Source organism: Panicum virgatum, chromosome 9N, assembly GCF_016808335.1.
Source record: "Panicum virgatum strain AP13 chromosome 9N, P.virgatum_v5, whole genome shotgun sequence".
NCBI lineage: Eukaryota > Viridiplantae > Streptophyta > Magnoliopsida > Poales > Poaceae > Panicum > Panicum virgatum.
Window position 1 is genome coordinate 2,256,061 of NC_053153.1, and position 26,997 is coordinate 2,283,057.

The following is a 26,997-nucleotide window of genomic DNA, read 5'->3' on the forward strand; positions in this document are numbered from 1 at the left end:
TGTGTGGGAACCGTGTAGATTCATGTTGGTGCGATATCAGTGCACGAAGGCTAGGTGGTGGAGTATGGACTTAGATGACATAAATTATAAGTTTATGGACTTAGAAATGAACAGTTTGTAGATCTAAGTGACAAATTACAAGTTTATGGACCCAAAAATGTAATTTTGAAATTGATGGACCTAAGTGACACTCTTCTACAAGTTGATGACCTCTGGTGCGTTTTACTCTATCAATAACAACTGTTGTTACATACTCTGCTCAAAATATTTAAAACTTTTGTATAAAAGTTCAATAAATGTACAAAGAGCAATTCAGTTACCATTGTTCGTACTCATCTTTTTTTCGAAATAGGGTATATTATATTAATAACTCACAGCGCATCCGGTACATCCCCTTTTGCATAAAGAACACTACAAGAAATAGAAATTACATCGAGATCCACAACATCGTCTTCTCCAATGAGCAGCTCCGCCTGCACAGTCTAGAAGCAAATCCACCCGTCGCCATCGCCTTAGACTCCAAAACATTTGTTTGTACTCATCTAAATACAAACAAAAAGGAAAAGAAAAAAAAGCTAATGATGGCCATGCGCGGCAACGCCGCGACACTGCCTTATTGCTAATTTTCGTATCTCCTGGCGTTTTATTTCCTTCTCAACTTGTTTTTGCACTTTCTGAATCTTCTTTTCCTAGAAGCCAATGATATACCATAACTGCATTAGTAAAAAAAAGTGTGCGCAATTCCATTGATACACTGATTTTAATACTATGCCATGCTCTCTCAACAAAAGAAGAGAAGCACGCTTGCAAACATTATAGGAACTGAATAAAGATATTTCCTAGTTCAAACATGCAAACTGCCATCCCAGCAACTATAGTAAATACTAACTTATATCATCGTTTGTCATATCTGAATATCCAGAAGTGCTTAGCTAAAGAATAAACTGGAATACTACTGGTGCAAAATAACAACAACTAATCCATCAAAAATTTACTAAAAATTGTACAAACCAAACATCAGACTTGGAAGAAGGGACACCAAAATGTAATTGTCAGAATGTCTCAAGCACAGTGTAACCAAGTGCTTACATTAGCAGGCAAGTTTCCATTCTGCAGTTCAGAGACACTCGCATCATCAAGTCTGTTAACATTTTGGTCATTTTTCTCTGCTACTTTCATCAATTTCTTAGCTGTCCAAATGGATGGATCGACAATATTACAGGATCAGACCAATTCCTTAGCTGTCCAAATGGATGGATCGACAATATTACAGGATCAGACCTACAGCACTACAAATTACAGTAGGATATGATGTAATTCACAGCATAAAAACCAAACAGTACACAATGCTAATGTATCAAACCAAACCAGTACTCTAAAATCAGGCTCCTTTTGGAAGCCCCGTGACTGAATTCAGCAGCGCTTGGCTTTCGTCAGTGACAACCTTTGGGCTAGCCCCAAGCCTGCTGCAGATGAAGTAGCTAACATCGCCCTTGAATTTCTGATCATGTATCTTCATCTCTGGAGGCGCTGGGAGAGCCTCGACGTCTTCTATGGAATGCAATCCAGCATCACTTAGAATTGATTTGTCGCCGACCAAATAGCTGCAAGATGATGTTGATCAGATCAGATATATCCATAGAGCTCTGCTACAATAGTCAATAACAAAGAGTTAATTTAATCGTGAATATCAGACGAACCAGCTCAGCTCAAATCCTTGTCTTGTGGAGGGAAATAGTACAAGGGCTTCTGAAGGAGAAGTGCTGCAGTTTTACGGTCTCGTGCAATTAAAACGGCGTTAGGGCCAGCATCGAAGGTGTAGGCAACCTGCCATTAGAAATGCTCATCTTAATTAGAGATCTACAACACACATGCCTACTGCACACTCATAAATGGTCTCGCTAACACATCAATTGCACCACCTCAGCAATGATGGCCTTGTAGTATGGATGAAATAATGTATACCAGCAATCGCAATCAGCCTATATAGCAATCGCTAATGTGAATGGCGCCATTGTTTACCGATGTTCGCTCTTGAAATTAAATTATTCAATCCGGTTATACAAGTTAAAAGTGTTTTGGCCAGTGCAGTAACAACTTCTCAAGCTGATATATTCATGAAACTGCAACAGAACCAATTGGATGGTTTTGTGGGATAGAGTCCGGAACGAAGTTATTCGGGAAAGGGTAGGGGTGGCACCAATTGAGGAGAAAGTTACCCAACATCGGTTGAGATGGTTTGGACATGTCCAACGGAGGCCTCCGGAGGCGCCGGTGCGTAGTGGGGTGCTTAAGCGTGTCGATAAAGTAAAGAGGGGTAGAGGTAGACCTAAACTGACTTGGGACGAGTCGGTTAAGAGAGACTTAAAGATTGGAATATCTCTGAGGAGGTAGCTTTGGATAGGAGCGCTTGGAGACTAGCTATCAACATGCCTGAACAGTGACCTTTGTGTCTTGTGGGTTTATCTCTAGCCTACTCCAACTCACTTGGGATAAAAGGCTATGTTGTTGTTGGAGCAATATTCACTGGGATACAACAACAAAATTAACTATGTTTTTGGATGGAGTTCAGAACTTTTTAAAAAAATGCGCAACAGATGTTCATCAAGAAAAATAGAAATACCTGTGGTGGGTATCCTTCCGAGTGGTTCCACTTTTCTACAAGGCTAATTATCCTGTAATTAATTGAGACCAAAATTCTTAATCTGGCATTTCAGGAGCAACAGAATCCAAAAAGTAATACCCTGCTAAAAACATACCTGTGTGATGTATCATTCATATAAAAGATGGGAGGGCTTGTATCTAAACATACAGCATGGATCTGATTGCTATCAGCACAAGTTAACTTGGCAAACGATTCAAAGTCGTGATTCTTGATGGCCTCTTCCATTTTCAACACCCGACTTGGCACTACAGTCTGAAGCATAAGAACAACCAGCGCAATGCACAATAAGAAGAGGGGAAAATATTTTTGAGAAATTTAAGCTCCTATCAGTGAACTGTTTGAACAAGTTCAAGTTCATAATGAGAACACAATCACCTGGGGCTTGTTTCAACACTATACTGGTGCTACTTGTTTCCTTATGCTTTGAACTGAACTAATTCGCAAATGTGCATCAACTATTTACCATACCACATAGAGCAAAATTAAAGGGAAATTTACAGGTAAGGAACATGAAGAAGAGTTACTACACAATTCATAATTGCTATCACTGAAGCCACATGACAATGAGAAGAATATGTAGTAGGTCATGTGGAATATAGATCAGATAGACACATATCACAGCAATAATAATTACAAGATCCTTCCAATGTGCTTCATCAGCAAGCAGCACCGCAATACTGTCACTCCCATCATCTTTCTGCATACAGTAAGGCCTCACTTAGACTTTCTGAACAGGAAAAGCATGCATTTAGCCTACGCTGTTTCTTTGTCATAGCTATAGCCATACTGTTACTCACTTTTCCCATACACCATTTCACAAATCCACCATACATACTGCGGTATGCACTCCCAGATCCCTGCCTGCATGAAGTTTGACAGATATAAGTTTTGGACAAGAGACACAATTTACTTGAGCACTGATTGGCAAATTCCTTGCACTGTCTCAAGGAGAAGAAAAGCATGAACAACAGAGCATGAAAATGGTGGAATTATTGTATAAATAGCATGAACTTACCTTGCTATTAAAGAAAGCTCTCCATATTCTTCTTTCACATTTATTAGCTTTCCAAAGGGTGAAAACTGTAGCAGTACTTCGACAACAAATTATTATGCTGTGACTTTTGATAAACGGTTTATCAAAGCAAAGATCATGAAGAAATATTTATGGACGACTAAGCAATAATGGCTGAATTCAAAACATAATAATAGTATTAGTAAAATCACCACAGAGTTACTTCCAAAATATTATAAGAACTTTTGGAACGTCAAGGAACAAAGAAATTGTGTGGGTGGATCAATAGAAATGAAAGGGAACATACCTTTCTGTGTTCTTCTGGATCACTCGTTCCACCATTAATCTGGTCTGTTCCAGATTCAATGATTTATTCAGGGTGTGTTTAGATCCCCAAAACCCCCCAAAAATCCAAACTTTCCATCACATCAAAATCACATCGAAACATTAAATATAGCAAATAACCCATGCATGGAGTACTAAATGTAGGTAAATAAAAAAACTAATTGCATAGTTTTGATATATATTGCGAGACGAATCTTTTGAGCCTAGTTAGGTCATGGTATGACAATATTTACCACAAACAAACGAAAAGTACTACAGTGCGCTACAGTGTCCGATGTGACTTTTTCTCCTACTTTTCCAGGGATCTAAACACAGCCTCAATTTTAATGATGCTTTCCTGAGATCATTCACTTGGGTTTCAACTCCTCGGTTTTCCAGAACTGACAAAGTTGCTGCCAATGATGCATTCACTTAGTGAGAGGATAGATAAGAAATATAGGAAATTAAACGTTTACATGCTCTGTTCCTACGAGTACAAATAGGTTGTTTTAGCATCAGGTTATTTTAAAAGTAACAAAAGGTATAAATGTCATTCAAGAAACACATCATTTAATTAAAGAATGTGACAGATCCTTCACATTTTCGACAGCAAAATGGAATATGCAAAACCACTACTATATGCAGAGAAAATAAATGGCTTCGTATGAGTAGGAACAAGGTTTTCCTTACAATAGATGGCATTGATCCTATCATGGATTTTCTTTCTGACAGGTCTCCGTGTACTGAGAGTGCTGCGTGCTTTCACAGGCATCAACTTCTTGCACATTACTAAAAAGATTCAGTAATGAAAAATGAAAGCTAATAGAATCAAAAGAACACCAAGTTGTAAAGGAACACCCGACTTATCTCCCAGCACCAAAGAGGAACCAGGATCCTCGCGGCCGGTCACCCCGCAGGTCGCGCTGGTGTAGACCGAGTGGCCCTGCTCTCCCCCGCCCTTCCATGGCCGCCGGCGGCCGAGGCTGGAGGTGGGGGCCAGCGCGGCGTCCTCATCCTCCCCTCCGTGGCGTGGTGGCAGGCCGGCCCCTCCCCGCCCCCTCCCCCCGCGGCAGCAGGTGGCCAGGGGCTGGCCGGTGGCGGCGCGCGACCCTTCCCCCTTACGGCTGCCGGCAGCGCTTGCGTCAAGCGCCGGTGCGCGGCCCTTGGCCCCGCAGCGAACGATGGCCGGCCCACCTCCCCCTGCTTTTCGCGGTGGGGCGGCGGGCTGGCCTCTGCTTCCTCCTCTCTGTGGTGCGTCGGCGGCCCGGCCTCTCCCACTTGCCTCCATGGCCTGGTGCGGAGGCGGCGGCGCATCCTGTGCTCACTGCCCTTGCCGGCCGCCGCGAGGAGCCGTCGCCGGGGAGCCTCGGCCGCGCGAGGTCGTTGCGGCGGCCGGCGGCGGCCCCTCCCCCCTTCGACAGCCGGCGTCTGGGGGCCGTCCTTCCTCCCGCTCCTAGGGCCGTTCGTTGCCGGATGGACGGCCGGAATGTCGCGTGCGGACGTGGCCCAATGAGAAGCGTCGGAATTGGCCAGGAATCGGCTATAGAGATTTTCGTACGCAGCCCCCGACAATTCCAACAAATTAAAGTTTGGCCTCAAGCTTAATTGAAATAGTTTTTTTCTTGCTTCTTTTCAAGAATAAAATAAAATAATTTGCACGTGCGAGCCCACACGGCCAAGCTGAGGTCCTTCTGACCCAGCCATGGCGACCCATTGCCTCCCACCTTCGTCACTCGCCGCATCCACCGCCATTCGGGCCATCGCAGCCCCGACCTGCGCTACCCACCGCCCACTGCCCTGCCACCGCCGCCGCCGCCCCCTGGCCCTCGGCCGCCGCGCGTCGGCGATGGACGCTCTCCGCGTGACGGGGGACGCCGAGCCGCTTCTCCGCCCCGCCGCCGGGGGACACCCCAGGCTCCGCGTACGGCGCCCGACCCTACCCCCAGGCGGCGGCTAAACATAGCCGTCGTGCGCCCCTTCTATTCTGGGGAGGAAGCGGCTCTGGTTGGTGGGGTGAAGGTCTGACGGCATGGAGGTCGATGTGCAGGTGCGGACCCATGCGCAGGGCGAGGGCGATGCCGGGCGTGGCGCCGCGGCGGGGGACGCGGCGTTCTCGTGGGCACCCGTCATCCTCCCGTAAGCTATTTGCCGCCCACCCTCGAACTACAACCGTCATTTCTAGCCTGATTCAACTTTGCACACCGTCTGATCGAGGCAACCGATTTGAGGAGTTAGCCTAATTGATGCACATTAAATAGGTTGTTCAGTAGTTTTGGCTGGTTTAGGGTGATGATGAGGAATTGGCTGGGTTAATCATGTAGCGGAATTACCCAACTGTGCTGCATCGTAGCAAATTGGCCACATAATGTACAACTGTATTATCTCTTGTTTCAAAATACACTAAGATCCACGATTTATCCATTTTAAAATGTGATCCTTCAATATGGAGCAGTCATAGAATGTAGATATAGTAATTTAGGACCTGTACAGACTTGAATTCATTAAATTGGCGCTTGCATAGCAATGCTCCTTGGTGTAGAGATTCGAAAATAAACAAATAAAAAGGGGGTAATCAGGACGCCTATTGAGATTGCAGCCTTTCAGTACTGAACTACTAATGGATCACTGTTTGGAACAGGTTCTTGTTCCCTGCATTGGGCGGACTCCTTTTCGGCTATGACATTGGCGCAACCTCTGGAGCAACAATCTCTGTGCAAGTTAGTCCCTGTTTTTGTTCCTGTGAATTTCCTCTAGCTTACATAGTCTCACTGCCACCGGGTGTATTCCTCTTCAGTCTGCTGATCTCAGTGGCACCACTTGGTTCAACCTGTCATCTGTGCAACTAGGGCTTGTGGTAATCAAAATTTCAATGATTCCTAAGCTTTTGCTTCTTCCTTTTCCTATCAATTATCAAGATCAAGCTGACTTTACTTTTTTTTAATTCAGGCAAGTGGTTCACTTTATGGTGCTCTTGGTGGCTCTATTCTCGCATATCGTGTTGCAGATTTTCTAGGTGGATTGAAAAGCTACACCAATTTAATTTTCTTACTATACTTATTTGATAAGGGGTGGATAATTTCTACCATCTTGATACAGGAAGGAGAATAGAATTGGTCACCGCAGCTGCATTGTATATTCTTGGTGCTTTGGTCACTGGATTTGCCCCTAATTTTGTAGCTCTAATCATAGGTCGTATCCTTTATGGGATTGGTATTGGATTGGTGAGTACTGCAGGCACAATTTGTTTCCCCAAAGATGATGATGATCCCATGTTACTGTTATTAAATGAATCTAATTTAGGAACACATGTAAAAATGATTTCTGTGGACAATAACCTATATGTTCACTCAAGCTGGGTAACATGACATTCTCTTGGTGTTTCGATATTTCTATAGACCAATCAATTAATTTGCTAATTATACAGAAAAATCTCTATTTCCATGATCTGCAATATACGCAACAAGCTGTTTGTAAAATCTATCATTTCATAAGGTAGTTAATCTATCTTTCTGGCATAATTAATTATTGATTAGTCTATTGAATGCAACTGCCGGTATACAGAAAAAACAATCCGGACTTGATTTTGCTTTATACCTTAGCAAATAGTTAAAGTTATGTTCTGATGTAATTAATTTATGATTAGTCTATTGAATGTCACCAGTGGTATACAGCAAAATCTAGTTGGTTGTAAATCCATTATTTGCTAAGGCAGCGTTTTGTCGTGTAGTACTTTACACTAGCTTGTTTGACATCCACAAGCATTCAAATTGTCCATGGATCCATGGTTTGTTAAAAAGGGATTAATAGTAATTGAAGAGGATTACAGTTGCAAAGGAGCATGTGCATATTTAGCTAGTGGTTTGGGAGAGTTTATAGATCAATGATGTCCTAAACATTAGGATGTTATGGCACTGAACCATTATATTGCTCTGTGCCAGGCAATGCATGGTGCGCCACTTTACATTGCAGAGACTTCTCCTTCACAAATACGTGGAACATTGATATCTTTGAAGGAGCTGTTTATTGTGTTAGGAATACTGGTAATTATCTATTCCTCTGTATATTCTACTTTTATACATGCATTTCATGCATGCTGATCATTAAACAATTTTGTGCAGTTCGGATACCTTATAGGAAGTCTTGAAATTGACAACGTAGGAGGATGGCGGTACATGTTTAGTTTTGGCGCTCCACTTGCAGCTGTTATGGCTATCGGTATGTGGAGTTTACCACCTTCACCAAGATGGCTACTTCTCAGGGCAGTTCAAGGAAAGGGATCTATGGAGGATAATAAAAAGAAAGCGATTCAAGCCCTTAGAACATTGAGGGGCCGCTCAGCAAGTGAGAAGGTTTTAGCAGATGATGTTGAGGATACCATTGTGTCTATTAAGGCAGCCTATGCCGGACAGGAAGGTGAAGGAAATATTTGGGAGGTATTTGAGGGAGCTAGCTTAAAGGCCTTCAGCATTGGAGGAGGGCTGGTTCTATTTCAGCAGGTGTTTTGTTCTCTTTAACCCATGTATATGCAGATTATACAAACTAAATTTCTGGCCATGCTTTTCTATCTATTTTCAAAATACGGATGAATGCCACTTTTTTTAGTGGTATCATTAACATGCTGGAACTGTGATATCGAGCTAAACTCTTATTTGGCAGATAACAGGTCAGCCAAGTGTTCTATATTATGCAGCTTCGATACTTCAGGTACCAATATTTTGCTCTAAATTGTTTGGTGGTATAGTTTTAATATAGAAAATTTAGAAGTAGAATACTGTTATCTGGTCGGTCCATTTCTTTAATTCATAGAATTCAACGTCTCCATATCTAAAAGTGTAAAGTATGCATTATGTAGACTGCTGGGTTCTCAGCTGCATCAGATGCTGCCAGAGTGGCAATTTATATTGGGTTGTTCAAGGTAATGCAGAAGATCTACTTCAATACTCATATATTAGCTGCTTTTGTATCAAACTGTGTAGGTAGAAATCTTATGCTTTCTTTTAGTTCGAGTTTTTGTAACAATTCTATTCTATTCTTTGCAGTTGCTAATGACAGGTGTTGCGGTATTGAAAGTTGATGATCTTGGAAGGCGCCCATTATTGATAGGAGGTGTTGGTGGAATCGTGAGTTTTTATTTCTTCGTGTTATTTGATTTAGTTCTGCATATTACATGGAAAGTGCCCATACACAGACTTGAATTCAGTCTGGCAATCCCACTTAGCATGAACACTGGAAATACTAGTATTTGAGGTACTGTATTAGTCTATAACTCTATATTAAAATGAGATACTCAGTATTAGTAACTTTGCGCATGTTCTGTCAGCTTTCTATTCCTATGTTATAACTAAATTGCCCTTATGTTCCTGTAACTTGTAAATGCAGGCTCTGTCACTCTTCTTACTCGCAGCTTACTACAAGATTCTGAACAACTTTCCATTTGTTGCTGTTGGCGCTTTACTTCTTTATGTTGGTGCTTACCAGGTCAGTGCATTTATTCTGTACAAGGAGCATGACAAGCACAACAATATTTGTTTTCAGGAATCCACAAAAAGCTTATACACCCATGTGTTTCAGGTCTCATTTGGTCCAATTAGTTGGCTAATGGTGTCTGAGATATTTCCCCTCCGAACAAGAGGACGTGGGATCAGCCTCGCTGTACTAACAAATTTCGGCTCGAATGCGTTGGTGACATTTGCATTTTCACCCTTGCAGGTATTGCTTCTCATACTGCCACTTCCTGGTCTGCAATTTCATGGTGTTTAGTTTCTTCTAGTGGAGTCCTGAAATTACATGACCAACTAAACATGTCAAAACCTAGAACTTGTGATCAATGAATCCTTGCCCACTAAATACTCATTTTGATCCTTGTCATAGAAAAACTGGTGTACCCTGTTGTATGGTTCAAATTCAGCCTCTTGTCAGGTCCAAATTCATAGTGATTTTTTTGTTTGCATTTCAAACTCAAAACTGCTAACTGACCTCCAACCATGGTTGCACTGGGGTTACCGCCTTACCAAATTAGTGTATTTTGGCTATCTATTTGAAATACCCATATGGGAACAAGCATTACACTTTTGCGGTTCTGCCAACAATTTATATTTTTCTTTTCACCACAGGAATTCCTTGGGCCAGAGAATATATTTTTCCTGTTTGGGGCCATAGCAGTGCTAGCCCTCGTATTTGTGATCCTCAATGTACCCGAGACAAAAGGACTGAGCTTGGAGGAGATCGAGTCTAAGATCCTGAAGTAAAATAGCGTGGTCAGGGCTCTACAGCCCCAGTTGTCACCCAGAAAGTTTACAACATGGATGCTCACTCGTAGGATCAGAGTGCGTCAAAGTTTCAGACTTTGAGTACATAAGCAGGACACGTCTCGGGTGTAAATTGTGCTTGCTGCATGTATAGCTGTTGCTACTTCCCTGCCATGGATGCATCTGCAACTAGACTAGACTTTGTTCAGCATCTGGAGTGTCACTGAACCAGACATCACAATCAAGGAGCTCATGAAACAGACCACCGCATTTAACAATACCTGCTTATTTAGCATTTGATTAAGCTCGTCCACGGGACAGCGATATACTCTAATGTATTTGTTTCCCGATGAAGTGATGACGCATCTGGCCCAGATTGCGTCCTGGTGGGGGTGTGGAATCGTATTATACTCTGATGATTCAGGAATAAGAAATACACCATGACAACTACGTATATACTACGTATCACAATCAAGATCCATATACAAAAAACAACGGCAGCAATGCGACAGCAAGTTATATTAACGACAGACAAGACAATTATCAAGTTGTTGCTGTGGGGGTGGGCAGGCAGGGTTGTTATTAATTTCATTGTTCATCAGTTGGTGACGATATATCGTTGACTTTGCCTGAATGTATTTGGCCCATATCGCGTCCTGGTGTGGCGGGACTGGATCGTGCATCTTTGGATTTAGATACTGTCACAGCTGCCTAGGAAGAAAAGATGTTCCAATGATCCCAACCAACTCAACTGCAAAGGCCACTCCTTGACCGCCTCGTCCTCGCTCGATCGCAGCCAGATCCAGTTGGCAGTTGCTGCTAGCTACCCATGGGTCTCACTCTCACGTGTTTGGGTTGGGTCTGCCTAGTCCTAGGCCTGTTTGGTAGGGCTCCGGCTCCTCCAAAAACGGCTCCGGCTCCGGCTCATCTGGTGGAGCAGCTTCTCTAGTGGAGTTGGAGCTGTTTTAGAAAACGTTTGGCAAAATAGCTTCACCTATTGGATTGAGATTGTGAAATGTCTAAATTGTCCTTCCCTATATTTTTCTTTTACCTTTTCTTTCCTTTTTTTTCTTTCTTTTCCTTTTTCCTCTCCTTTTCTTTTTTCCTCCTTTCCTCCATATCCAAACGCCACCTTCCTCTGCTCCGCCCCGCCCCCCGATCTCCGCCGCCTCCCGGCCAACGCCCGCGCCTTCGGCTCCCCGCGGGCGTCCACCGCCGGGCCCCTCCTCCCTGCGGCCGCCGCCGGTCCCCTCCTCCCCGCGGCCGCCGCCGGTCCCCTCCTCCCCGCGGCCGCCGCCGGGCCACTGCTACCCACGGATGCCGCCGCCGTCGTCCTCCATCCTGGCCCCGCAGGCCGCGTCCTTGCAACCGCTGCCGGCCGACCCCCTCCTCCCCGCAGGCCGCGCCCTAGTGGCGGCCACCGCCGGCCACTGGCTCCACGCAGGTGCCCGCCGCGATGACCGCCGCCAGCCACCTCCTCCCCGTGGGCCGCGCGGCCCCACCTGGGGGCAAGGCCGAGAAAGGGCGAGGAGGAAGCGCACGGAGCCAGCCGGAGCCACGATTTTGTGGCTCCGCCTCGCCCGAAGTGCTCCAGTCACTGGGATTTTAGGGACTAGGAGCCGGAGCCGGAAGTGGAGCACCACATTTGGCAGGGCTCCGGGTGAAGCTGGTTTTGGAGCCGGTGATGGAGCCCTGCCAAAGGGGCCCCTAGTGTGTGTGCCCGGCCACTTGAGCATGGTACCCTTCCCCGGCCGTGATGTGGCCGGGAGCTGGTCTTCTTCTGGCCATCTTTTCTATCTCCAACGGATGTATACATCACTTGACCACCGTAATCCTGTGCTCGATCTGCAAAGGCCCATCTATACTACATATATATGTCACCTAGCTAGGCGTTAGGGCTTCCAAACAACTCACTTTTCAATTCAGCCATGAGATAGATAGATCTTGCTTTTGGGTGGGCTCATACTAAGATGTAACCTTCTTTTCAAAAAAAAAAAAACTAAGATGTAACCGCACGTGGACGTCAATCAGAGTCAAGTCAAACTTGTTCGGAGGTATCATCAAGATCTTCAGAATTATTAATTTGAAGATCTACGTTCTAGGCTTCTCCTAAACTTGCTAATTTTTTCACTTGAGGGTAAAGTATCAAAAAATAGCTTTATGTTTGCTATATATGTGTCATGCCAATGTGGTCATAATGTTTTTTTTTGCAAGGAGGTCGTAATGTTTATCTATTCATCCTTTATGACCGATTTGGAGCTCTCCCTCAGAATAGAAAAACACACACACACTAGGGATGGCATATGGGTTATATTGATTTTTTTATATTTTTTCACTGGTGCCAAACATCGATAATGAGCTACGATGATTTGGAAAAATAGGTGACATGAAGGCCACCAAGTGCGCCAAATCGGATTGCTTGTCAGCTGGTGCGGCTCTTCCCTGGTCAGTTCGATTTCTTGATTTTGTGCTATATTGAGGAGATCTTTGCAGGACTTGGTAGTCATAAAATTAAGAGAAGGTTTCAAGCCATGATAAGCATTAGCTAACTCTGTGCCAGCAGCGGCGGTAAGACAGAGCGAGAGGATGCAAGCGTTATTCAGAATGATTAGGTTTAAAGCATCTGTAGGTGGCTTTTCAAGTCCGCCATCAAATTCCAGAACTCAACCCTAGACAGACGGTGGAAATTACCAAGATGGAGTATGGTAGGGTAGAGGAAATTTTCGGTGGAGTGGTGAAATGCATTGGATAAAATAAAGATCTAGACATGCTCTTCTTCTTCTTCTTTTTTTGCATCAGTAGTCGTATGTATATTATCGTAACATTCATGAATGTTTAAGGCATATGATCACTTCAACATCACTCACTAATTGATCTTGTAAATCATGTGTTTTAAGTCTTGGAATCATAATAAGTGAGAAATAATAAACGGATCGGACACAAATAAAAAGTTAAAAACCCCAAGTACCAGTACCTTTCGTTGATTCGTCCCATCCTCTGTCCTCTCCCACCCATGCTTTGTAGAGAGCAGCCAACCGGCGATGCCCGGCCGTCCACTTCCACGTCCCTCTCGCCGCAAGCGGCTCGGCTCGGACCTCCCCCCTCCCTACCCAACCCGCGCACGAGAAACCCAGGCGCTCACCGGTGTAGCTCTAGCCTCTACCCCACGATGACTTTGACACGCTGGGATTGATTGCTGCGGCAGGAAACTATAAGCCCGGTCGCTGCGAGATCGCCGCCGTGTCTTGTTCCAGCTCCACCATGCCGGCCGTTCTTGCCGCGCTGGTGCCGGTCCTGCTCGCTGTGCTGGCTCGAGGCGGCTCGGCGGCCGCGGGCGCCGGCGCAGCCACCGAGTTCGTTTTCGCCGGCTTCGCGCGCGAGAACTTGACGGCCAGCGGCGCGGCTGTGGTCACCTCCTCCGGCCTCCTGCGACTCACCAACGAGACCAACGAGGTGCTCGGGTACGGCTTCTACCCCGCGCCGCTGCGCTTCAAGGACGCCTCGACGGGCGCTCCGCTCTCCTTCTCCACCACGTTCGTGGTCGCCATCCTGCCGCGCTACCCGGACGCGCACGGCCACGGGCTCGCCTTCGCGCTGGCGCCGTCCGCCACCGTGCCGGGAGCCATGGTGGGGAAGAACCTCAGCCTGTTCAACACGTCCAACCACCTAGGCAACGGGAGGAGCGAGGTCGTCGCCGTCGAGCTCGACACGGCCATGGACGAGGAGTTCTCCGACGTCAACGACAACCACGTCGGTGTTGACGTCAACAGCCTCAAGTCCAACTGCTCAAAGCCGGTGGGGTACGTCGACGCCGCCACCGGCGGGACCACCGACCTCAGCCTGGTCAGCGGGGACCCGCTGCAGGTGTGGATCGAGTACGACGGCGCGAGCAAGCGTCTCGAGGTGACCGTGGCGCCGGCCGGCGCGCCCAGGCCGGCAGTCCCACTCGTGTCTTGCACCGTCAACCTCTCTCCGGTGGTGGCCGACGGCACCTACGTCGGCTTCTCAGCCGCGAACGGCGCTGCCTCCAGCTCGCACTACGTTCTTGGCTGGAGCTTTCGCCTCGGCGGCGGCCGTGCGCTGGACCTCGACCTCTCAAAGCTCCCGCGGGCCCCGTCGTCTAGGCCCAGGAAGACGATGCATCCGCAACTGCTCCTGACACTGATCCTCTTCGGCGTCGTGGCGCTCCTCGTGGTGTCAGCGGGCGTCACGCTATTCGTCGTCTGGCGCCGGCGATTCGCCGAGGAGGAGGAAGATTGGGAGATTGAGTACGGCCCTCACCGGATCAGCTACAAAGACCTGCACGCGGCGACCACGGGCTTCCGCGACGTCATCGGCGCCGGCGCCTTCGGCACCGTGTACCACGGCGTGCTCCCGCGGTCAGGCGCCGAGGTTGCCGTCAAGAAGGTCGCCCACGGCTCGCGGCAGGGCCTGCGCGAGTTCGTCTCGGAGATCGCGAGCATGAGCCGGCTGCGCCACCGCAACCTCGTGCAGCTCCTCGGCTACTGCCGGCGACGCGGCGAGCTGATCCGCGTCTACGACTACATGGTCAACGGCAGCCTCGACAAGCACCTGTTCGACGCTGACGAAAACAAGCCGGCCCTGAGCTGGGATAGGCGCGCCAAGATCGTCCGGGACGTCGCCGCCGGGCTGCTGTACCTGCACGAGGGGTGGGAGCAGGCGGTGGTGCACCGCGACATCAAGGCCAGCAACGTCCTCCTCGACGCTGACATGAACGCCAAGCTCAGCGACTTCGGCCTGGCGCGGCTGTACGACCACGGCTGCGACTCGCAGACGACGCACGTCATCGGGACGTTCGGGTACCTCGCGCCGGAGATGTTGAAGACCGGCAAGGCCACCCCGAGCGCCGACGTGTACGCGTTCGGCGCCTTCCTGCTCGAGGTGGCCTGCGGCCGGAGGCCCATGGAGTCGCTCAGCAACAGCAATGCCGACCCGGCGGGGCTCGTCGACAACGTCCTCGAGTGCTGGAAGGCCGGGAGGATCAGAGACGCCAGGGACCCCAGGATCGGCAAGTGCGACGAGGACGATCTCGAGGTGGTGCTCAAGCTCGGGTTGCTCTGCTCGCACCCTGACCCCCAGTGCCGGCCGAGCATGAGGCAGGTGGTGCAGATACTGGAAGGCGCTGCGCCGGCGCCGGCGACGCCGCCGGAAGATCTAGGCAGCAGTGGCAGGATCTTCGGGTACTACGAGGGGTTCGATGAGTTCGTCAACATGTTCCCGACCACCGTCACGACACAGCCGCCTTCTTCGCGCTCCAGCGCCGAACACCAGCAGTTGAGTTCTGCCACCAGCTCTCGTCACTAAATTACATAATTCGTTCTCTTGTAACTAAATTCAAAAGTCTATATAATTTGTAGTGATTTGCATATGATGGTTGAAATAAGAAAGCAAATAGCTACAGGATCATGTGTAGTGTAGTAACAATCCTCTGGCAGTGAGCATAGGGTACAGTTTTAGGGATGATCATAGAGAGGTTTTTGTTGTCATCCTAACCACTAATCGTTGAGGTTTCGTACATGTTATCTTAGGTCCTTTATGTAAGTAAACATAGTAGGATACTAATAAAGCTTAAATTATTTCTCGCGTATTTATCATTTAAGATTGCTGCATTTCAGAAGAATTGGTTCTGCAAATGATAAGAACAGGCGAATGCATGAACGTAAATGATCGCAGAAAATCTCTTCAGAATTGCAATCAACCCCGAAAAAAAATACAAATATCGTAACACCATTTCTGACTTCTGTGAAGAAAAAGAAGCATAGCCTGTGCTCAGAGGAACTAAAGATATTGCAATGCTTATCTATACTATCGAAATTTTTTAAAAATCATTTTCATCCAGATCGGATCTGCCGTACCCCTCACGCTGAACCCACACGTCGGGGCAGAAGGGGTGGAAGAAGGTCCAGACTAATAGAAAATGTTAGAGGGTGTATCTGCCCAAAAAAAACTTTTTTTTACCGTCTACAATTGTACCCGGCGGCCATACTTTGCTTTTCGGATTGTTTTTCCCTCCCCTGTCTCTTTACGATCCCCTCCCCCATTATTTTTTCATGTCGTAAAACACTAGAACTGCTGCCGACGCTTCCGATCGATCCTCGCTGCTCTGCGCCTGGAATAGTGGAATGCGTCCGCGACCACCCGTTCGCGCCTAGCACTAAACGCCTGCACCACCGCGGGAGGCCGCCGCTGCCGGGAAGCCCGTGGTAGCTGGTGTGGCCGAAGAGGCCGTTGCTGAAGATGAGGGCTCCGCAGAGTTCGTATCGCTGCTCATCACCTCCACCGGCATCGCCTCCGGTGAGCTCGCCCACCGAGGTATACCGTCCATACACGGAGGCCCTGGTGCTGCCCCTATGGTTTGGTTCACGGCCGCCGCCGCCGCCGAGTGCTCCTTGCTGCTGGCAGCCTAGCAACCACAGGAATCTCTGGATCGTTTGTTGTTCTTAGCCTGGCGCCGCTTTTGCACGACACAGAGCACAAAATTTCCTAGCCTTTTGAGTTAAAACATCGGTCTTGCCGTTCCAGGGGCCTTACCCAACATCTAATGCGCTCTCTGTGGGGCTGCTTTTATCTTCTTAATTTCATCCCTACTTTCTTTAACGAATCATTAGGGTAAAAAGTTCAGTTTTTTTTAACAACTTCTTCTGTTTCGAACTTGGGACAGAGACACAGAGTACCCTTTTTTTCGAATGATTGACACAGAGTACACTTTGATTTTGTTCTTCCCAAGTAATTTTCGAGTTGACTGACATGCACTGCGACATACTGAATTTTCAGGCATAAAAAAGAATAGTACCACTATTTGATTCTTGGAATTATGGACGTTTGCTACCAATGAAAGAAACCACTTCTGCGCCAAACTTCACTACGTGATGTGAGAGGCTCCATTGGCTTCTTCTTACCATTGGATTTTTTGCATAACTAACTCAAAAATACGCAAGAACTATTCAATGTGTCTTACAATGGTCATTGAGATTCGTGGATAAATTAGACTATTATTTAGTGATAGATGTAGATCGTACCTCTTTTTCTTATCCCCTCGAACAAATCGAAATAATTGAAGTTTTTTTCTATTTGGAATCGTCTTAGGCCTAATTCTTATTATTTTAGCGGGATTATTCGTGACTGCGTATTTGCAATACAGGCGTGGGGATCAGTTGGATCTTTGATTGAGTAATATTTATTTTTTGATTGACCTCTCTTCTCTAATCCGGATGAGGTCAAATTGGAGTTGCAATTCTATTTTTTTATATAGTTCTTTTACTCTGTTTTGACATAAGATACATGGAATCACGCTATGTAGGATTTGAACCTACGACATCAGGCAAACCTCTGAAGTATAGAGTTAATAACATTTAAACCTCTATTCCTATATCTTTAACCTCAACTGCTTAATTATTTTAGCTCTGTTCCTGTTGCAATAAGTTCGTATCGACCTAAGCTACGAGATAGCAGTGACATCTATCATGATACATGTTTTTTGGTATTTATTTTGAATTAAATGCTAAGTAAGTTTTTTAAATCACGTGCGTGCCACACGTACGTCTATGCTAGTCATGGGAAAGGATCAGAAGATTCCTAAAAGTTTAGGATTAAAGCCTGCTTTTTTGACTAGAAAGTGGAAAATCGCCTTCACCCAAGGAACTGAAAGATGTTGCAACCTATCACAACCTATCATGGGTGAAAGGATCACAGGAACCTACAAGTTTAGCATAAAATCCTGCTTTTTTTTACCGGTGATGGACTGGAAGCAGCAGAAGATATCTGAATCCTAAATATCTGAAGGACCCAAAAAGGACAGCAAGCATAGATTGCAGAAGTACATATTTCATCTGCTAACCAGGAAAATCGCCACCTTCCAAAATGGGGAAAGAGCTCCTTTACCTTTCTTTTTTTTTGAAAGAGCAGAGCTCCTTTACACAGTTTCATGAAACCTGCTAGGTGCTAGCCACGGATCCGCAGTCCCCAGTCCCCTGCACGCGGCCGCATCCTCCTCCGTCCCGCACGACACGAGCGCAGGAGCACTGCCTCAGCCATCTCTCCGGTTGCCAGAGACAGCACAGCTCGATCGATGTGAACGCCGTGGATCCATCCAATGATCCAACACCAATTGCATCCTCTGCCACTCATATCAGGCCATGTTTAGATGCGCTTAAAATTCCAAAACTTTATAAGATTCTTCACCGCATCAAATTTTTAAACACATGGATGAAGTATTAAATGTAGTTAAATAAAATAACTAATTATATAGTTTGACTATAATTTGCGAGACTAATCTTTTGAGCCTAGCTAACTCATTATGAGACAATAATTATTAAATACAAACGAAAGTGCTACAGTATTTTATACTCAAAAAATTTCGCGTCTAAACCAGACCTAATATCATACCTGGCCCGGAACAGGGACGGCGAAATAATAGGCAGGCCCCACGTCGCCGGTCTCGAGAGAGAAAGAGACATTGTGGCATCACCAAGATTCCAAGAAGACGGCACGTAGGCGATGCCGACCAGAGATCGGACGCGGCAACAGCACTCATGACTCGCCAAGCAGCCTGACTCGCCAAGCGAAGACTCGAGTGAGAGGGAGACCGGCTGCCGCTGCTCTGCCTGCCCAAGCATTAGCAAGGAACGCCGGCCAGGACCTCGACCTCGTCGTCAAGGCCGCGGCCGGTCCCGGGGTACGCCTTCACCATCCTCTGCTAACATGGGAACGGGATGGACCGACTGGAGATCCAGCAACGGCCACACCGTGTAGAACATCACTGCAGAGTCATTAGTCGTCTTCTTTTACTGCAAACACACCCGTTCTTGTGGGTCTCTTTCTGAATGTTGCTGTTCTGCATCGGCAGAATCTGCATTTAAAATAATATGGACAGAAGACTGATGACTTGGGCCTAGACGTCTAATTAAGCTGATGTCGACCTCTGCTCTGATGGGGGTACATATGCTATTTGAAAGCTTACCATATTGTTGATCGAGTGGATAATTATGGTGCAGTGACATGGATAGACTGACCTGGGTTGACATGGTAGTCACAGGACACTGCTTGCGAGTGTGCTGCGCGCTGTTTGCCTCGCTCTCCGTCTTGCAGTGGATGCGATGCTGTTCAGCTACCGCGTAAACTAGGTAGTGTAAGATATATGGCTTAAGGCTCTGTTTAGTTCCCAAAAAATTTTACACAATACTTTATATCGAATCTTCGGACACATGCATTTAAAAAAATAACTAATTACACAGTCTAACTAATTAGCACGAGCTGAATCTTTAAGCCTATTTGTCTATAATTAGACATTATTTATTAAGTAACAACGAAATGAGCTATTGTACTGAAAATCCAAATTTTTTCACCAACTAAACACACCTTAAGTCTCGAGCTGAAGGGACCTGTAGCTGGGCATTTAAGTGGGCCAGTGTAAGATTTGTTAATACCATACTTTTGGCATGCATGTTTCCTCACGATCCTTTGCTTAGGCCGCGTTTAGTTCCAAAAATCAAAATTCCAAAAAAAAATTTCCGACACATGCATGGAGACTTAAATCTAGACGAAATAAAAAACACATTGCGACTGCTGCCTGTAAATCGCGAGACGAATCTAATGAACCTAATTAGGCCGTAATCACACGCTAAATTGCTACAGTAATGCTACAGTAAACAACCTCTAATGCCGGATTAATTAAGCTCATTACATTCGTCTCGCGATTTACAGACGAGTTCTGTAATTTATTTTGTGATTAATCTATATTTAGTACTTCAAACATAGAAAGATGATTTTTCAAAAACTTTATGGAGCGCAACTAAACACGGCCTTACTTTGTGTGAAATTCAGCAAAACCTGGGTAGAGAAAGATAAAGCAGGTTACGGGGGATGGAAGTATGCAAGGGGTTGATCTGGACTATCGAATTTTAGATTGAAAAGTTCAGGATGTGCATGGCATCTACGAACGAAACACGAGAAAAATAAATGAGGTTTATTGTGCTCCATATGAATATGCAGTGCCCACGCATATATATCCTCAAAATTATGTGGACCAGAAAGTCCCAGTATCTGGGGAAAAAAATGAAAACGCTACACGCGACTCAGTTGACTCTCCACACCTGAATTTCTGTTACCCATGTAACACTTCAGGTATTAATCACCTATAATTAAAAGTTTATTACGGTTATTAGTTCTAACTCATGCGACAAATCGCTAATAAACAGGGGCGAAGCCAAAACCTGGAACCACCGGGGTCGGCTCTGTTAAATACCGGGGTCAAACACGTGTATGAACAGTGCTGAACAGTATTTTTCCTTTGATTTGACGGATTTCGTCGGGGTCCGGCGACCCCAACGGCAAAGCGCAGCTTCACCCCTGCTAATAAAAAACTCTTACTGTCAGCTGGGCCAGATCGGTCTGATCGGTCTGGGCAACCGGTCTGACCGGTTGGGGCTGAGATAACCGTTTGGTTGGGGCCCGCAGTATTTAAATCACTCTCTCTCTCTCTCCCTCACTAACTCACTCACCTCTATCGTGCTCAGCTCGCCCTTCCCGAGCTCTCCCCCTCCCCAAAGCCCTAAATCCTTAATCCATCATTTCCATTTGATTCCAAGGCCTAGGAAGGATCAAATCGGCGTGGGGAAGCTTCTTCTTCGCGATTCTCTCCCTGGGGAGCAGTGGATTCAAGTTCTTCGCGTGAAAATGACTCATCCAAGGTACTCTAGCTAGGAATGAATCGATCTCCTTTTCTAGATGATCTTAGGTGATTTCCTCTGGTCAAAAACGTCTAAATGTATCCCTGAACTAGTGCCTAGAAAAGTTTAAGGACTTGTGGGCGATTTTCGCCGCGCCAAGGATTCCAGCTTTTGGTCTGGGTTGGACTGGTCTGACCGGTCGGAGGGACCGGTCTGACCGGTAGGGGCCCGGACAGTCCGGCCATTGGATCGGATACTCCGGGTTTGTGGTGATCTAGACATTCCAGAGTTAGGTCCGGATTCTCCGGACTTGGGAGTCCGGATACTCCGAGAATACGTCCGGATACTACGGATTTTTGGTATCGAGGCGCGCACAGGCCAGACCGGTCTGACCGGTTTGGTATACCGGTCTGACCGGTGCTAGCAGAGCTAAGAGGGTTGAATTGGGGTTAGTTGGTGCAAATGGTTAGAAATTAATGTGGTTAATGGTTACTTGTAATTTTTATAAATCATGCATGCCTTTCTCATGTCATATGCATATGCATACGTGTAGCAGCCGTCACGGAGGAGGTGATATACGAGGTGGTTGCGGAGCCACAGGAGTCGCAGGGGCAAGCCCCGCAGCAGGAGGATCGTGGGGGGTTGGCCCAAGGCCCAGCTCACCCCAGTTCTGAGCAGCAGACTCAAGGCAAGCCCGGTGCACATTCTATTATTTCAACTTATAATACCTATGTATGTCTCTATTACTTGTGCATTAGGTTTAGAAATTGTTTGAAACCCTAGTTGCATGATCCCTAGGTTTTCCCCTGAGTTATACTAGAATGCATAGGACGATAGGAGTGCTATGCTTAATGGTTCTCGGTAGAAAAGACGAGTGATCTCTTGTCACTCGCGAGATATAGGGTGTTTAGAAGTCGAGTAATTTCCGGCTACTCGCAAGATATAAGATATATTTATATTTCAGTACATGAGTTATTGAATTTGATACGGAAATTGAGACCGGACGGGGAAATGATGAGGATGTTTAGGGATGGCAGCAGGACAGGGTTTCTGGGTGCTTTAGCCCCGTCTGTGTCGATTAAGGACCGATCGTTGTCGGCAGTGCTGATCGGGGATTGAACTGTACTAATCGCATGCTGGGAGTAGGAGGTAGTCGAAACCAGTAAGCCTAGTATTGCCTCGCTTCGAAAGTACAGAACTGCATCACCACCCCTTAGGGTGAGTCGAGTAGTCGTGGAGAAACGGGATTCATATGTTTACTTTTGGTGGTCTCACGTTGAGCTCGGCTGACTATATGAAGGTGGGGTGGTTCTGTAGTTCGAGGCGGGGAGGGAAAGGGTTGGTGCGTGTGGTCCGATGGGGCATACGCATGCCATGTTGGTTAGGTCTACCTTGCAAGGTTAAATCGAATCGATTCGCCGTGTCTCGCGGTTATGAGGGTCTTGATCTCTTTGCTGCATCGTAGCAAAATGTTAGAATATGAGCTATCTATATATAGTGTTGAACATATTGAATTATTTTGATTGCACCACCATGTTTGTTATAGTTGGTTCGTGCAAATATTATATTAGAGTTAATTTATATATAGAATTTAGGGTTAAAATAATGAAAGTAAGGAATTACTTTAGTTGCTTTTCTGCAAAATAACCACCGGCCAAAAGCCTTGCATGTCTAGATATGTGGGCTAAGTTATACCCACGGGTCGGGTAAGTCTTGCTGAGTATTAGTTGCTCAGGGTTTGTTGCCACCATATTTTATTTCAGGGCACCCAGACGTCGATTTCTGCCCCTGCTGCGTCAAATTTATCCGTAGAAATGCAGAGGGGTGGGAAGTGGTGGAGAGAGACCCTTAGATTAGGGATTTGGCGGGTTGCACACTTGAGGGCAAGGTGTGCAACCCTCAGTTTTGTTTCGACCGGTCTGACTGGTCAGTGGATCGGTCTGACCGGTGGTTGGTTTGACCAGGTAGCACCGGTCTGACCGGTGAGATGTACCGGTCTGACCGGTGGTGTTAGAACTGAACCAGTGAAGTAATGTAGTTGTATGTTTTCTTTTCCATTTGAGCTTGGCTACGCTATGTAAAAATTGTAAATTATGTAATTTATGTAAATTACGTGAGCTTGTGTTTTGAACTAAATTTGTAAAACTCTCGTTATCGGTTGTCATCCATGTATATTTTCAAGTATTTTGTCGTGCTTATACCATCTGCGCCCGCCTTCGCGTGGGACTTCCGGTGTTGTTTCGATCGGGCCGTGGGTTGAGAAAGGATCGTCAAATTAAACCATTAAGCTAATGCACCTAATTTATTCAAATGACTGTCATTACACGTAATTTAGAATTTTAATTTGGCGTTTCCGTCACAACCCCCCCCCCCCCCCCACCCACCCCCGGCTCTCACTAGTTCTTTTTCTCTGATTCCAGACACATCCCGGCTCCTCTACTCAATTCGTGGTGAGATCAAAGTTCTTAGGGCTACGAGTCTAGGGTTAGTGGATTTTAGGATTTGGAGGCTGGATTTGAGTACTTATAAGGGGGGACATGAAGGAAAGTTATAGTCTAGTAATGGAAATGCTTGGTGGACAGAGGATGGTTAGCCAGCGCGACAAAGGATAACCAACGTGGAGTGTTAAGGCGGGGCATCTTAGGGGGTGTAGCTTCGATGGAGTGTGGATAGTAGGGAGATATGGTAGATCCAACGGTGGGATCCAACGGTGATGACCAATGAGGGAGCGTAGGGGCTTCGGTAAGGACAATGGGATTTGGATGTAGCGACCCCACCATTAGAGCACCTCCAGTGTTGTCGGGAAAGCGGACCGTGGGAGTGTGAACCGCACCATAAACACTAGAGACATCGAACTATGGTTGTCAGAAGAGAAAGCGCATCTTGGGGAAGTGTCGAACCAAGACGAATTAAATAATACTATCGCCGGTAGATGGATGTTTGCTCTGTACACCCGTCTATGCATGCGAGAGAGAAACGGAGGCACGGAGCTCTATACTTGGGTCCTACCAGTGATGTCCACACTAGAGGAATCGAACGCTACTAGTGTTCGACTTTTGTGTCTGACATGTTCGACTACTACACTAGAGCTGCCCTTAAGAGCTAGAAAAATTTCAGATGTGAGGTGGAAAAATATGCCGTATAGCTTGCCAAAAACAAATAGAACTTGAGAGTTTTCAAGGACGCCCGGATATTATTGTCAGTAGTGGGGCTGCATCCATACACCAAACGGCGGCGCACAAGTGACACGCTTGGCATCAAGCTGGTAGGAGTAGCACCCCAAGGTCTCTCTACCTTTCACATACCTGTCACGCTTTGAAGAATCACCCGCGAGCAGCCAACCCGCGCGCTCCCCTCCCTAGCTATAGCTTCCTCCCTGGCCGAGCAGCCAACCCGCGCGCTCCCCTCCCTAGCTATAGCTTCCTCCCTGGCCCAGTGGCCCTGCCCCCCCCCCCCCCCCCCCCCCCCCCCCCCGATGCCGTCCCCTTCCGCGTCCCTCTCGCGTCGCGGACCACCAGCTGATCGAGGCAGCGGCGACGACGCGACCGACTCCTACCCGGCCACCAGTAACCGAAACGAGATCCATGAATTTAACTCACTGGGATCCCACTGCCACAGGATCGGAAGATGTAAGCACAGAGCTAGCAAAGCTCACCTAGCTCGCCATCGTCCTGTTCGTTCCAATTCCATCATGGCAGCGGCCGTTCTCGCCGTACTGGTGGCCGCCCTGCTCCTCCTCGCCCGAGGCGGACCGGCGGCGAGTTCGTGTTCCCCGGCTTCGCGCGCGCCAGCGTGACGCCCAGCGGCGCGGCCGTGGTCACCGCGTCCGGCCTCCTGCAGCTCACCAACGAGACCAACGAGGTGCTCGGGCACGGCTTCTACCCAGCGCCGTTGCGCTTCAAGGACGCCTCCACGGGCGCGCCGCTCTCCTTCTCCACCACGTTCGTGGTCGCCATCGTGCCGCGGTACCTGGACGCGCACGGCCACGGGATCGCCTTCGCGCTCGCGCCGTCGCCGACCGTGCCGGGAGCCGTGGCGGGGAAGTACCTCGGCCTGTTCAACACGTCGAATAACAGGGGCCGGGGGAGGAGCGCCGCGGTCGTCGCCGTCGAGCTCGACACGGCCAAGGACGAGGAGTTCTTCGACATGAACGACAACCACGTCGGCATTGACATCGACGGACTGGAGTCCGTGACCTCAGCACCGGCGGCGTACGTCGACCTCGGCACCGCCAGCCTCGTCAGCCTCAGCCTGGTCAGTGGGAAGCCCCTGCAGGTGTGGATCGAGTACGACGGCGCCAGCATGCGCCTGGAGGTGACTGTGTCGCCGGCCGGCAAGCCCAGGCCGGCCGTCCCGCTCGTGTCCTCCATCGTCAACCTCTCGTCGGCCGTGGCCGACGACACATACATCGGGTTCTTGGGCGCGAACGGCGCGGCGTCAAGCTCTCACTACGTTCTCGGCTGGAGTTTCCGCATCGGCGGCGGCCGCGAGCCGGACCTCGACCTCTCGAAACTCCCGCCGCTCCCGTCGTCAAAGAAGACGATGCCGCGGCTGCTGATCGTCATACTGGTTCTAGCTGTCGTCTTGGTTCTCATCTTGGTGTCGGGGGCGGTCGCGGTGCTCGTCAAAAGGCGGCGGCGGTTCGCCGAGGAGGAGGAGGACTGGGAGATCGAGTACGGCCCTCACCGGATAAGGTACAAGGACCTGCACGCGGCGACGAGGGGATTCCGCGACGTCATCGGCGCCGGCGGCTTCGGCACCGTGTACCACGGCGTGCTCCGGCGGTCGGGCGCCGAGGTCGCCGTCAAGAAGGTCGCCCACGGCTCGCGGCAGGGGCTGCGCGAGTTCGTCTCGGAGATCGCGAGCATGAGCCGGCTGCGCCACCGCAACCTCGTGCAGCTCCTCGGCTACTGCCGGCGACGCGGCGAGCTGATCCTCGTCTACGACTACATGGTCAACGGCAGCCTCGACAAGCACCTGTTCGCCGACAACAAGCCGGCCCTGAGCTGGGAGCGGCGCGCCAAGATCATCCGGGACGTCGCCGCCGGGCTGCTGTACCTGCACGAGGGGTGGGAGCAGGTGGTGGTGCACCGCGACATCAAGGCCGCCAACGTCCTCGACGCCGACATGAACGCCAAGCTCAGCGACTTCGGCCTGGCGCGGCTGTACGACCACGGCAGCAAACCACAGACGACACACGTCATCGGGACGCTCGGGTACCTCGCGCCGGAGATGAGCAAGACGGGCAAGGCCACCACGAGCACCGACGTGTTCGCGTTCGGCGCCTTCCTGCTCGAGGTGGCCTGCGGCCGGAGGCCCATGGTGTGCGACGACAACCTCGACTCGCCGGGGCTCGCCGACCTCGTCCTCGAGCGCTGGAAGGCCGGGAGGATCATGGATGCCAAGGACCCAAGGATTGGCAAGTGCGACGAGGCCGATCTCGAGCTGGTGCTCAAGCTCGGGCTGCTCTGCTCGCACCCGGACCCACGGAGCCGGCCGAGCATGAGGCAGGTGGTACAGATTCTGGAAGGCACCGGGACGGTGCCGGAGACGCCGCCCAAGGATCTAGGCAGCAATAACAGGCTGTTCTTCGGTTACAGCGAGTCGTTCGACGAGTTCGCCACCGTTTTCCTGGCGTCCGAAACCACCACCGTCACGACACAGCCCTCCTCTTCGCACTCCAACGACGAGCAGCAGGAGCTGATCTCCGGCTGAGTAGTGCCATCTTCACCAAAACCACCAAAAAATTGAGTTGTGTGTTTGCGAATGGTTGGATAGGAAAACTAGTCACAGTTCAGGTGCTGTTTGATTTTCTTTGTGAAGTGAACATAGGATAGTCAGCAATTCGTAGGGATGACAAAAAAAAAAAGTTTGATGCATCAAGTTCTAACTGCTGAGGCTATATCAATCCGGTTAATTTTTTTGTCACATATTTATCAGTTTAGGCTGGTGCATTTTCAGAACACCAGCAAACGACAAATGCATGAGAACAAATGTTGAACACATCAGCCTTAATTGATTGTAGGTGAATCTCTTCAGGTTAGCAATTAATAAACCTCA

The 26,997-nt window shown here is 48.2% G+C and overlaps 3 protein-coding genes and 1 pseudogene across 7 annotated transcripts; 3 read left to right on the top strand and 1 right to left on the bottom strand.

Moving 5' to 3' along the window:
- Window positions 1–1,020: 1,020 nt before the first annotated feature.
- On the bottom strand, window positions 1,021–5,489 carry LOC120687548 (diphosphomevalonate decarboxylase MVD2, peroxisomal-like). 5 transcript variants are annotated; one of them, XR_005680781.1, is made up of 11 exons: window positions 4,869–5,484; window positions 4,692–4,790; window positions 3,985–4,028; window positions 3,681–3,745; window positions 3,463–3,526; window positions 3,300–3,362; window positions 2,760–2,917; window positions 2,624–2,675; window positions 1,707–1,827; window positions 1,231–1,605; window positions 1,021–1,179 (listed from the first exon to the last, which is right to left on the bottom strand). XR_005680781.1 is itself a non-coding variant. In XM_039969562.1 (10 exons), the coding sequence occupies exons 1-10, from the start codon at window positions 5,287–5,289 to the stop codon at window positions 1,382–1,384; spliced, it is 1,308 nt and encodes a 435-aa protein (XP_039825496.1). In that variant the 5' UTR covers window positions 5,290–5,489; the 3' UTR covers window positions 1,024–1,381. The 5 variants fall into 5 exon arrangements, 3 of the variants coding, with proteins under 3 accessions (XP_039825496.1, XP_039825497.1, XP_039825495.1); XM_039969562.1 differs by having other exon boundaries at window positions 1,024–1,605; window positions 1,707–1,830; window positions 2,630–2,675; window positions 4,869–5,489; XM_039969563.1 differs by having other exon boundaries at window positions 1,024–1,604; window positions 1,701–1,827; window positions 4,869–5,486.
- A 171-nt stretch (window positions 5,490–5,660) lies between these two features.
- LOC120687547 (D-xylose-proton symporter-like 3, chloroplastic) lies at window positions 5,661–10,643 on the top strand. Its single transcript, XM_039969560.1, has 14 exons — window positions 5,661–5,922; window positions 6,049–6,137; window positions 6,640–6,718; window positions 6,796–6,855; window positions 6,948–7,014; window positions 7,098–7,222; window positions 7,940–8,041; window positions 8,120–8,497; window positions 8,658–8,705; window positions 8,854–8,916; window positions 9,041–9,121; window positions 9,381–9,479; window positions 9,573–9,710; window positions 10,115–10,643. The coding sequence occupies exons 1-14, from the start codon at window positions 5,704–5,706 to the stop codon at window positions 10,247–10,249; spliced, it is 1,683 nt and encodes a 560-aa protein (XP_039825494.1). The 5' UTR covers window positions 5,661–5,703; the 3' UTR covers window positions 10,250–10,643.
- Window positions 10,644–13,339: 2,696 nt separating this feature from the next.
- Window positions 13,340–15,861, top strand: LOC120687275 (L-type lectin-domain containing receptor kinase SIT2-like). Its single transcript, XM_039969262.1, has one exon. It carries the CDS (start codon window positions 13,511–13,513, stop codon window positions 15,572–15,574), a length of 2,064 nt encoding a protein of 687 aa, XP_039825196.1. The 5' UTR covers window positions 13,340–13,510; the 3' UTR covers window positions 15,575–15,861.
- Window positions 15,862–24,421: 8,560 nt separating this feature from the next.
- Window positions 24,422–26,938, top strand: LOC120688381 (annotated as a pseudogene).
- Window positions 26,939–26,997: the final 59 nt, after the last annotated feature.

What these genes read in the sequence shown, in the direction of transcription:
- LOC120687547 (XM_039969560.1), top strand. Translation starts at nt 5,704, where the DNA reads ATGGCGACCCATTGCCTCCCACCTTCGTCACTCGCCGCATCCACCGCC. An exon ending in GGCTGGTTCTATTTCAGCAG is followed by an intron (nt 8,498 to 8,657) that starts GTGTTTTGTTCT and finishes CTTATTTGGCAG; the next exon opens with ATAACAGGTCAGCCAAGTGT. An exon ending in TAGGAGGTGTTGGTGGAATC is followed by an intron (nt 9,122 to 9,380) that starts GTGAGTTTTTAT and finishes TTGTAAATGCAG; the next exon opens with GCTCTGTCACTCTTCTTACT.
- LOC120687275 (XM_039969262.1), top strand. Translation starts at nt 13,511, where the DNA reads ATGCCGGCCGTTCTTGCCGCGCTGGTGCCGGTCCTGCTCGCTGTGCTG.
- LOC120687548 (XM_039969561.1), bottom strand. Translation starts at nt 5,289, where the DNA reads ATGGAGGCAAGTGGGAGAGGCCGGGCCGCCGACGCACCACAGAGAGGA. An exon ending in ATGAATGATACATCACACAG is followed by an intron (nt 2,676 to 2,759) that starts GTATGTTTTTAG and finishes AATTAATTACAG; the next exon opens with GATAATTAGCCTTGTAGAAA. An exon ending in CAAGACAAGGATTTGAGCTG is followed by an intron (nt 1,605 to 1,705) that starts AGCTGGTTCGTC and finishes ATCATCTTGCAG; the next exon opens with CTATTTGGTCGGCGACAAAT.